Source organism: Palaemon carinicauda, chromosome 6, assembly GCF_036898095.1.
Source record: "Palaemon carinicauda isolate YSFRI2023 chromosome 6, ASM3689809v2, whole genome shotgun sequence".
Lineage (NCBI taxonomy): Eukaryota > Metazoa > Arthropoda > Malacostraca > Decapoda > Palaemonidae > Palaemon > Palaemon carinicauda.
Window position 1 is genome coordinate 121,888,759 of NC_090730.1, and position 11,491 is coordinate 121,900,249.

An 11,491-nucleotide genomic window follows, 5' to 3' on the forward strand; every position below is an offset into this window, starting at 1 on the left:
CTCTGTGTCCAGTCACTACTCTCAGGGCCTTTTTAGCTAGAACTGCCACCCGCTCGTCTGGCTCCTTGTTTATCAGGGAACAAGGGGGTACTATTTCCATTCAAGGTATCAGACAACAAATCCTCTACTTCATTAAACATGCTAACCCGGAATCATTTCCCCATGCTCATGATATACGGTCAGTAGCTACCTCCATCTATTACTTCCAGAACTTGGACTTCGATGACCTTAAAAAATATACGGGTTGGAAATCTCCTATGGTTTTCAAACGCCACTATCTAAAGAACTTACAGGCCCTTAAATACCCAACGGTTGCAGCGGGGAGTCTTATCTCTCCCCATTAATCTCTGCTTATTCCTTTCTTCCACCTCTTCTCTCCTCCCTCCTACCCGCCACTCTCCTGGGTGGTTCGTTAGCCCTAAGTTATTTACCACGTTTAATTCCTATGATTTAACTGTTATTGTATTTACCATTCCTTTAATGTTTAGATACGCTTAGACATGTAAGATTTGATGCCTTTTGCGTCTGGACACTCAGATGATTCCTTGTCTTCATATTTATTTAGCCTTACGTTCCCTATGTCCTTTGGCTAGTTTGTAATTTTTATGTTTACTTACAGTATTATATTATATTATTGTCTTACATGGTGTTTGTATTCTCCTCATTATGTTATTATTGTATTGGGCTTGGAATGCATTCTCTGGTACATTTTCACCGGCTGTCACAGGTCGCCCCAGAAAAGGGATTTTGACGAAGGAAAAATCTATTTCTGGGAAGAGACCTGTGACGCCCGTTTGTACGGACCCACCCTTTTTCCTTACCAAGCCATATGTTCTTGCAGAAGGATGACCTAGAGGGCGCGCATGTTGGGTGTCGATGGTGTGGTCCAACTGTGTTCTCTAGGGCCTGTTACGGCCCTTCCCTTTGATGAAGGAATTATCTAAATGGAAGACAGCCTGTGAATAGTGGTTTTCACACACCCCTGTTGTATACACGACACCCACAAGGTGCTCGCGCGAGGGTAGTAACCTCTGCATTCCATGCTTTTATCTTTCTCTGGTATATTTGGAAGATTTATATCAGAAAAGTGTAAAGAAGGACTTTTTCACCTGGTGTCACAGGTCTCTTCCCAGAAATAGATTTTTCCTTTGTCAAAATCCCTTAATTTGTTCTATCATTTATTTATTTCCTTATTTCCTTTCTTCACTAGGCTATTTTTCCCTGTTGGAGTCCTTGGGCTTATAGCATCTTGCTTTTCCAACTACGGTTGTGGCTTGGCTAGTGGTAATAATAATAATAATAATAATAATAATAGTAATAATAATAATAATAATAATAATAATAATAATAATAGAGTACTGGGTAGTACTGAGCCTAATGATGGAGAAGGACCGACTATCAGAATTAACTGCATACCTAGTATTACGAAAAGGATGGAACTGTCCAGGAAGATCTGAATGTAGAGAATGGTCAGAATTATAAAAAAAATCTTATGCAACATGCATAATGAACTAATTGAACAACGACGCCAGAGATGAATATCTAGATCAGGAATAAGAAATTTAATAGACCGTAAGTTCCAGTCCAACAAGTTATGATGAGAATCAGCAGCTGAAGACCACACAGGAGAACAATACTCGAAACAAGGTAAAATGAAAGAATTAAAACACTTCTTCAGAATAGATTGATCATCAAAAATCTTGAAGGACTTTCTCAATAAGCCAATCTTTTGTGCAATTGAAGAAGACAGAACTAATGTGTTTCTCAAAAGAAAATTTACTGTCGAGAATCACACCTAAAATTTTAAGTCATACAAAGTTAAAGAAACATTATCAATGCTGAGATCCCGATGTTGAGGGGCCACGGTCTTTGACCTGTACTTACAATCATACTTTAAGTTTTGTTAGGATTCAACTTTATATATTATAATTTGCACCATGCACTAATTTTAGCTAGATCTATATTAAGGGAGCAAAGAGAGTAGCATCATCTGCATAGGAAACAAGCTTGTTTTCTAGACCAAACCATATGTCATGTGTATATAGTATGAAAAGTTAATGGGCCAAGAACACTACCCTGAGGAACACCAGATATCACATCTCTATACTCACTATGGTGCCCATCAAAAACAACTCTTTGCGACCTATTACTTAAAAATTCAATAATGATGCTAAGAAACGAACCTCCCACTCCCAACTGTTTGAGTTTGAAAATAAGGGCCTCATGATTAACACGGTCAAAGGGCAGCATTAAAATCAAGGCCAATCGTACAAAATTCCTGACCACAATCAAGGGATTTCTGTACAGCATTGGAGATTGTAAGGGCATCACATGCTCCAAAGCCTTTAAGAAAACCAAATTGTAAGCTAGGGTATAGATGATTACCTTTAGCAAACTTATTAAGACGTTTTACCAGAAGACGTTCAAAAACTTTGGATAATATGGGAGTTATAGAAATTGGGCGGTAATCATGAACAGTTGGATGAAACTTATCTACCAGGTTTGAAAATGAAAAATAATATCACAGAAGTAACTTTGAACTTTACCAAAAATGTATCCTTGGATAAGTTTTAAAAGCAGCAATGCCACTGTGTTTCTGTATTTGGTAATCATTATGTGAGAGAAGTCAAGTTTAATTTTGATATGCATTGCACCTTTGGCTATGCAGCAACTGCAGGGGAGACTTTAAGGTATAGTAGTTGATTTTCAGTTGAAGTTGTAACTCACCAAGATCAATCAAGGAAGTGAACAATTTAGGTAGTATTTCAATTTGCAATTTCAATTTACACGAAAATCCAATTTTAGAGATATAGGAATAGGTTTATGTTATAACTATCAGCAGTTAACCTCATTTAGACAATAAATGGATGGGAGTTTATTAGACCATTATTTGGTTGCTACCAAATTTAATTCAAAGGTAAGCCTTCTTCAAAAATTCAAAATCTATTAGATGACATATGTTTAACTTAGTTCATTCTGAATGAGTACCGCCGTCCTTCCTACAAGACAATGTGGCCTTTAGCATATGAACTCCTGGAAGTTTTGTTGAAATAAACTTGATTCTTAAAACTGAAAAGAAATCACTTCAAAATTTACCAGAAATTCTTTTAAGTTACCACCAGCCTCCCTACTCACAGTGGCTATGATTTTTTCTACGTAATTGTTTATACTAAAGTTGAATGAGACACTTGAGTAAGACACTGTGAACACTATTGCTCTATTTAACAGCACCTCTTTCCAGCTGGAACAAAGGTGTTTTATATGTCATGACATAAAAATACTCTTCACCTAAATTTAAGCTTTTCATTAAGGAGAGAATAATATGAATTCTAGGTAAGTGCTAAAGTAATTAATATTAGTCTCAAAAAAAAAAAAAAAAAAAAAAAAAAAAAAAAAAAAAAAATAGGGAGCTAACATTATTTAAGACCATGAAAAGAGGAAATGCACATCGAGAGCAAAAGTTGTTTATTTTTTAAACATTCTAAGGAAATAAAAAAGAACTGCACGGAATAACTAGAATAGCTGTATATTATCAAAAGAAGATTGAATACACTTTCTTTACAACAACATCAAAGAATTAAACATCATTATTTCACCAGACTTAAAAAGTACTGTACTGACAAACTTACCTGTCACCCAAATATCCAGATATTAATGACCCTGCAAGAATACCACCGAAATAGATAGTCTGTACCATATTTGCCTCCCATGCATTATGGCACGTTAAGTCAAACTGTAGGAAAAATAAAGAAAGATTTTAAAGGGAACCACTTTACATAAATCTAAAAAAAGATTGGTATTTTCCTACCAATACAAACCTGAGTAATTTGATTAAGGAATATCTTCAGAGTGAACTGGAAATGACCGTAGAAATAAAGAGGGTAGTTAGATAATGACCGGTGGGTCAAAAGCCCCACCCCCCATATAACATATTCAAGTCATTTGCTACCTTTAGTTTTAAAATTGAGAGGGATGGTTGTGGATGAAATAATTCTTAGAGGACTCAGGTTTGTATGGGTAGGAAGAATAAAAATTATCTGTAAGATTTGTTATTGCTTTCTTCAAAAGTACAAACTTTTGTCCTTTAAAATAGGAGACTCGCTAGTAGTGGGAGGATGTCCCCAGAACTGACTAGTATGATTTTACCTATATGGAATGCCATCTTCTCAGCCCTGATGAGGAGAACGGATAGAAAACTCCCATGAAATCCTAAACAGCAATACAGAAGGGATGTGGAAACTAGAAGGGTCTGGCCCAGTACAATCTTATGGTAAACCTAGTACTAGATCAGATAAGAAAACACTTTCCAATAGGATAAGTATTAAAAGTATCATATTTCAAAAGCAATTACTCCCCTTATTAAAAGATGATGGGGAGTTATTTCTTAACAGAACAGTGTCTATAAAGATAGCTACTCAATTGTGTAATTTACCAGAATCAATGTCTGATTCACTACATAATAGCCTAATAGTACACCACCAGAAGAAGGCAAGGAAGAAAGAAGTAGAAATGCCAATCATTCTATCTTTTACCCTACACCTATGCCTAGATATTAACTTAGAAAAGATTTTTAACTGTTCCAAGGGGGAGGTGGGAGAATTACACAACTTGTTGAGCAGCAGCCACAGGAATCAAGGAAACTATTCAAGGGCGTGTGCAACATTTCATACACAAAAGGAGGTGAAAGGCTACAGAAAATGGCAATGTTCTTGACATTGTGACCTCTTTCCCATCCTGCAAACATATCTCACTTTCCAGATGAAGGTTCTCAAATACTTCCATCTTGTTACTGCCAGTGCCAACAAATAGTCCTTGACACTTTACGGCTCAGATGGCAAATCCTCTTTAGATAGCACCATAGACACCTTATGAGACACAAAACCACATCACATTGATTCCCATCAATTATGTCTCAAAGGGAGAGGATCAAGAATGTCTAAACCAAAATTGGGGTCTGGAACCTATGGTTTCTTATTATGTGCCAAAAATTCTGGGACAAAGGATGAATAAGACAGACATTCAGCCTTCTTTGTGTCTGACCTGATAAAAAAATTTGTGAAGCTTACCTAATCTCTTTGCAAAAACTGGCCTAACAAAATGACAAGTCTTAAAGAATAATATTCTTGTCAAATAACCCTCTTAGCAACCCAAAAAGTAATTTGAGCCAAACACCTGAGAACAAGGATACCATCCAGAGTGCAGGGGCCTGAGTAACTGTGGTAGGCAAGACTGATCAAATAGGCAACTCCCATGAAGAGGAGAGGTCCACACCCTGAACAGTCCAGGGGCAAGTATTGCACTCTGCGGGATTTTGAATAAAGGAAGGAATGACTGCCTGGAATACATTGCTAATATAGTCTATAACCTCACATTATCAGGAGTTTTCACTCAATTTGTTGCAGAAGGCCTCTGTGACGTCATTAATCCTACATGGCCGCCGCTGAGAAGATGCTTGCTGATTTTCTTCAGTAACTCGTTCCAGAGTGGTCCTATGGAAACATTTAATTAATACATATCTGTTCTATATAAAAAACAAATTAAGGGGATCTGTCCGCTATGGTGTTTGACATAACTTTAAAACATAAAAAATAGTTTTATTGTTTCTATGTATGCAGAAATATATCATATATGCTCTCCAGAAGTTTCAGCCAATTAATTTTACAAATAATGAAGATAAAGAGGTCTTTAAATGATGACATCATCCTTACTGCGTCGTCTGCATGACCGAGTTTGGCAGAATCGTCTTTGTGTGTATATTTTTGCATATATATATATATATATATATATATATATATATATATATATATATATATATATATATATATGTATATATATGTATATATATGTATATATATATATATATATATATATATATATACATACATATATATATATATATATATATATATATATATGTATGTATGTATATATATATATATATATATATATATATATATATATAAAGTATATATATATGGCAATTTCTTCTACTTATGTTTCGAAATCTTGTACGTCTGGCAGAGATGGAAGGCATTAGTAGAGGGTAGGCGAACGCAAACTACGATCTACCAGAAGACCAACCAGAGTTTCCAAAGACTTAAAGAAGTTACGATGGATGTGTGTTTCTTGACTTGCAGTTCGTATGTACATTGTGATTTTACAAAGTCTTCTTGAACTTTATAGCAAGGTCAATGTTACCTAAGGTCAAAAAAAGAACAAAAAGTAAGAAGAGAGCAACAAAAGAGAAGCAAGAAAAGAGAGAAACATGAAAAGAGTACAAAGCTGGAACATTCTTACTAAAACTCAGGCAAAAATGAGAGCTGCTGGCAACTCATGACATCCTTACACCAAGTGTATTAGTAAACTTAGGGTTTAAATACCTCGTTTAGGGAACCTTCGTGTAGGAATAAACAATAAAAGTACAAAGTTTATCATTATAATGTTATCTTGATTTTTTTAAAGCAAAAAGTGAAAATTTATAGCAAATCTTTGGGAGCTCATAACTCAAAACCATACTTATTCACACTTAGGAACATTTTTCTCACCTGTTTATTGTTCAATTTTAGAGAGAAAGATATCATTGAAAAGAGGAATAAAAATCACACAATTTTGTGTAACAATTTTTATTTTCCTTTTCTCTTTTTTCACGATTATTTTACGTCTAGACGAAGAAAAGAAAAAATTCATTAAAAAATAAGAAAAGGGAAAATAAAAATTCTGCCACAGAATTATTTGATTATAAAGAAGTTTTGATGGTATGATTTTCAATACAATTGGTGTCACATTAGTGGAGAATAATGTACCCAATTTTTTTTTTTAAATCATGATTTTTGCTAATAATTGAAAAAGTTTTTGATCAAATTACTTGAAATTTTTATATGTTGAAGGTATTATATATATCTAAAACATTTACATAAATTGCATATTTTGAATCATTAGAAAAAAAAATGCAGGACATAATGGACGGTCCCCTTAAAAAGTATTGAATAAGTATTTTTGTATCTTGAATACGTTACAAGATATGTGCATTTTTTTTTTTTCGTTTTCCATTATAGATAATCACCATATATAATTGTATTTCAATCAATAACTCATTCGAGAATGATGCTATGATTTTTTCATTAATACTTATTCATTCTACATATAAAAACAAATAAAAAGTATTGAATATGCATTTTTGTACCTTTCAAGCTTTAAAAGATATAAGGAATACTTAGTTTTCTATAATTCATATATTGTTCCATTTCCATCAATAGCTTGTTCCAGAGTGGTCCTATGAAAATTTTTCATTTATACTTATTGTTCTACATAAAAAGCAATGAAATGTATTGAATATGTATTTTTTGTATCATTCATATTTTACAAGATATAAGCGATTATTTTATTTTTCCAAAACAAATAATCTTCATATATTTTTTACATTTCCATCAATACCTAAATCCTAAGTTAACATATGAAAAATATCAATAAAAAAATTTTTGTGTAACATATACAGGGAACAAAACATATCTTTATATCACGTCTTTGAAAAGAATTATAAACATTTACTTTAAATTCTTGAAATATTAATCACAAAGATTACAAGTAAACATTGATATATACAGCATAGGAAACTAAAACAAATTCATTGAATACTAAGATATATTAATAATTCAAAGCTCATCATCTTCACTGTCACTGTTCTTCCACATTTCCTTATCTCTTCCACACCTAAAGCGTTCTGTACATATAAGTGACCGGTTTCTATGCTCGTAATTTACAGAGAGAGCATGGTCTCCTCAGACATGAACATTTCACAAGCAGTATGACTTATTTGGGGACATAAGGAAGGAGTCATCTAACAAGGGTGTAATTACAGTGATTCATCATCTCCTATCCAATGCAAATGTGTTAGGACCAGTAAATTTGGGGATATTTTATCCGAACGTTTCAATTCTAATACCTGGTAATGTGCTCTTAATATGTATGGTGTCAAAACTGCGTGTCTTTTTGGTGAACCTGTACCAATGGAGTTCACCAATATTTGCAATTTTTGTGCCACGAATGTAGACCTGACAAATGAACTTCTCAATCAACTTTGTAAATTCTTCTTGGTGCCCAATTCTTCCCAAAGAAACTAAAACATCTGAATCTGAAATCTTGAATGCTTTCCAAACAGATGCTTTACCTTTTCATGCCAAACATCCAGTTACATTGCAGCATGATAGAGCATGGACGCCTAATAACCCTTGCACTTTTTATGTGCCCAAGGAAGAATGTACACTATTGATATCAATCATTCTTCTTTTTGGTCTAACACCTCTCACAAACATCATATCAGATGGGAATTATTTTGACAACCAGAGTGAAAGTACACAGGCATCAGTGTCAGGTAAATGTACATGGAGGGTAGAAGCATCATGGTGTGAGGCATAAAGGCCGTGAAGAATTATTTTTGTATCAGTCTCCACATGGATACATTACAGATCTGTCACACCCTTTCCATCAGTTGATCTTCATTCAATTCTCCAACTAACTAACAGGCTTCTTTTTATTGTCTTCACAAAAATTATAGTCTGTTAATTCATCTTTTGTTTGGAATGAGATAGAAAGGTTTTCATGGTATTATTTATAATATTAAAATTGTCTGTTATTCTAAACTCCACAGGCATTATTTTTCCAGCTCTTTTCATTCACATGTTTTAAGAGATGGCTAGAGGCTGCCAAAGTGAGAGAGATGGCGGATTTAGAAGAACTGATAGTGCTGGAACAATATTTACAAGGAATTCCTGAACTTATTCGAACTTATTAGCGAATTACGTAAACTCCCAAGCTCCAAAACTTACCTGCTTTACTTTACATAAATCTCATACACATGAGAATACCTCCGAGCTTTAAGAATAATACGCAACTCCCAGATGTTAATATATATGAACACTGAATATCTAAAGGTCTCTTTACGTTACACTCACAACAAAACTGGTTGATTAGTTCACTTTTACCAGGAACTATTCTAAAACCAACCTCTTAAATTGGTTCTTAGTCAGGGATACGAGCAAGGCACTTCAATAATTATTGGTGATCGAAATAATACACAATTTACAAAATATATATATATAATCCATAAAAATGGCAATTAAAAAGCAATACAAAAAATGATTCACTCAAAATTTAAATCTGAACAAAACCTTAGGCTTAAGACAAGATGACACTTCAAGAATTTTACAATCACTTCTTTCACTATAAATTAGTTTACGAAAATATTCAATTTTGACAATCAATGAAAAAGTTGACAACTTAACACTATAATTGCACTTACTTATACGTAACTGTTACTCTTACGTCCTTTGGGCTTGCACGAAGTTACAGACCAGTTAAGCAAAACAAAAAAAAACAAAAAATGCACTTCACTTCTTAACCAAATCCCCCAGGGCTAGTCACATAAAAAAAATAATTTCACAATATAAACTGTACTTAAAAATACACTTCACTTCCCTCAAATTAAGCACACACAAAAAAAATCACATTGTTTAACAGGTACTATACAGGTATACGATGGAGAGAAAACACTATGGCTGAAAAAGTGCTGGTGAGAGAATTGTCGGAGGTTGGCCCTTTTGGAATGTCAGGCTGGATCTCTTTCTCCAAGGCAATGGGGGCCCCTTATATATCATCCTAATACATTATGGAATCTTACAGGCAAATCAAGCAAAACCATTCTCGGTACATGTGCACAAGGTCTAGGCGGGTTCTCACGGTATCAATGTTGCCAACTTGGCAGTTTGAAGTATGGTTCTATCGTCGCCTGACGATGGTAACCCTCTCAGCTAACTCTGCCTACCTCTTGTAACATTAAAAAAAAAAGTAAGTTTAGTCTAGAACCTTCATGCAGCTTCCAACCACGTGGAAACATGATGCAATCCCTAGCGTTTATACCTCGTGTGTGTCATACATACCTTTTAACAAGTTTACATAAGGCTTTGTAACAAAACTACGTGAAATAAAAATTTAATTCTTTAAAATAACGTTAATTTACATATACAGAACTGAATGAAAATATAACTAAATGAATGACGACAGTCTTATGTAATTTACATACCTTTACTTAATCCTACACGAGTGGGATTCACCTTATGAGCTGGGTGTACATGTCTTAAATACACAAACAAAATGTGTGAATAAAATAATCTATTCTCATGTAAACCAGCTTCGTAAGACAGAGTGAGTTTCATCATGGGTTCTAGTCTGTTATAAAACATCAGATTTGAAGACATGCCACATGTTTCAAATCTGTTTTTTTTTTTTTTTTTTTTTTAGTTTAGGTAACTCTGCCATTCCATCCAGTACAATGATTGTAATAAGCTAAGACTAGTCTGCTCTGGCACACGTGGTTCATCCTTCGAGTGAGTTTCTGTCAGATCTTTTGGTACAGGGACTGATGCTCTTCCAGAATGTTTATCAAATTACTCTTGTTTGTGAGAAGAAGAATTATTCTATACAAATTAAACATTGACAGAGGCACTGCAATGAATTCATACTAAGGTATCCATGTTGATCTATGTGAGGGTGGCTTATCGATGCAATTAGAGTCCTTGTAAAAATTGTATGATCTGCCTTCAGATGGGCAATGGTGTCTGACACTTTACTCTTCGCAGTCTTTCGTCCATCCTTACATAAATGAAGTCTTCCTTTTTTCATTGGTACCCACAAGCTCCAGCTGCGTGATTTGATCCGATATCTCTAAGTTGTTGTACAATTGGCTCCTTTTTTTGTCATTTCTGATGTGTCTCTTTCAATTATTTCATGAAAAATACTCTTTTTATGAATATTGATGAATTCATTTCCAGCATATGTTACTTGATTAGCAGATGTGGTGAGACTATTGTACAAGCAGGTTATATTTTGCTTTTGCCATTTATCTTTGGAGCCTGCTAGATCATGATGTTTTAGCCAAGTATGATTTGTGATGCCAAACATGTTTTTTGCTTTTGAAGCAAGCCTTGACAACTCAGGAGAGGTCAGAAAGAATCTCATCAGACCTGTTTCTTTTGAGTTAGATTCTCCAACCCACCAAATAATTTTATTGGCCTGTTTTCCTGTTCAAGAGCTTCATCTGCACCTAAAGTGCGAAAGGGCAATTTCGGTTTTTGAAATACCCAGTTTACTTTCAAATCTACTACATACCAAGCTATCATACTAGAGTAGTTTGTCATATCAAGGGTAAAGAAATACTTGACAAACTCTTTTAGTGCTCCCAAATGTAACTCCTAGTTTGCAGTCCAAACAGATACATTGAACATTAGCATTGTATCAACCATATTCAAATACTGAAGAGTCCCTTTGAATGTTGAATCTGTTAGCTTTTTTAAATCTCATTGTGCTTAAATTTCATTTCTTTGGAACAATTCCATTATAAAATTCATCAATATAGCATTTTAAAAGGCCAAATCTCAATGTTATATATGCTTCAATAGCTGCTCTTACACCTTTCCAAGTTAGTATTTTACATAGT

At 34.2% G+C, this 11,491-nt stretch overlaps 1 protein-coding gene across 3 annotated transcripts in view; it reads right to left on the reverse strand.

The window, feature by feature from the left end:
- The window catches only part of LOC137642638 (organic cation transporter protein-like), a 396,509-nt gene that overhangs the window by 252,776 nt on the left and 132,242 nt on the right, over positions 1-11,491 (reverse strand). For all 3 annotated transcript variants that reach the window (XM_068375388.1, XM_068375389.1, XM_068375390.1), the window contains exon 4: positions 3,630-3,733. In XM_068375388.1, coding sequence (XP_068231489.1) covers positions 3,630-3,733 — 104 coding nt within the window. The remainder of the gene's footprint in view (positions 1-3,629; positions 3,734-11,491) is intronic.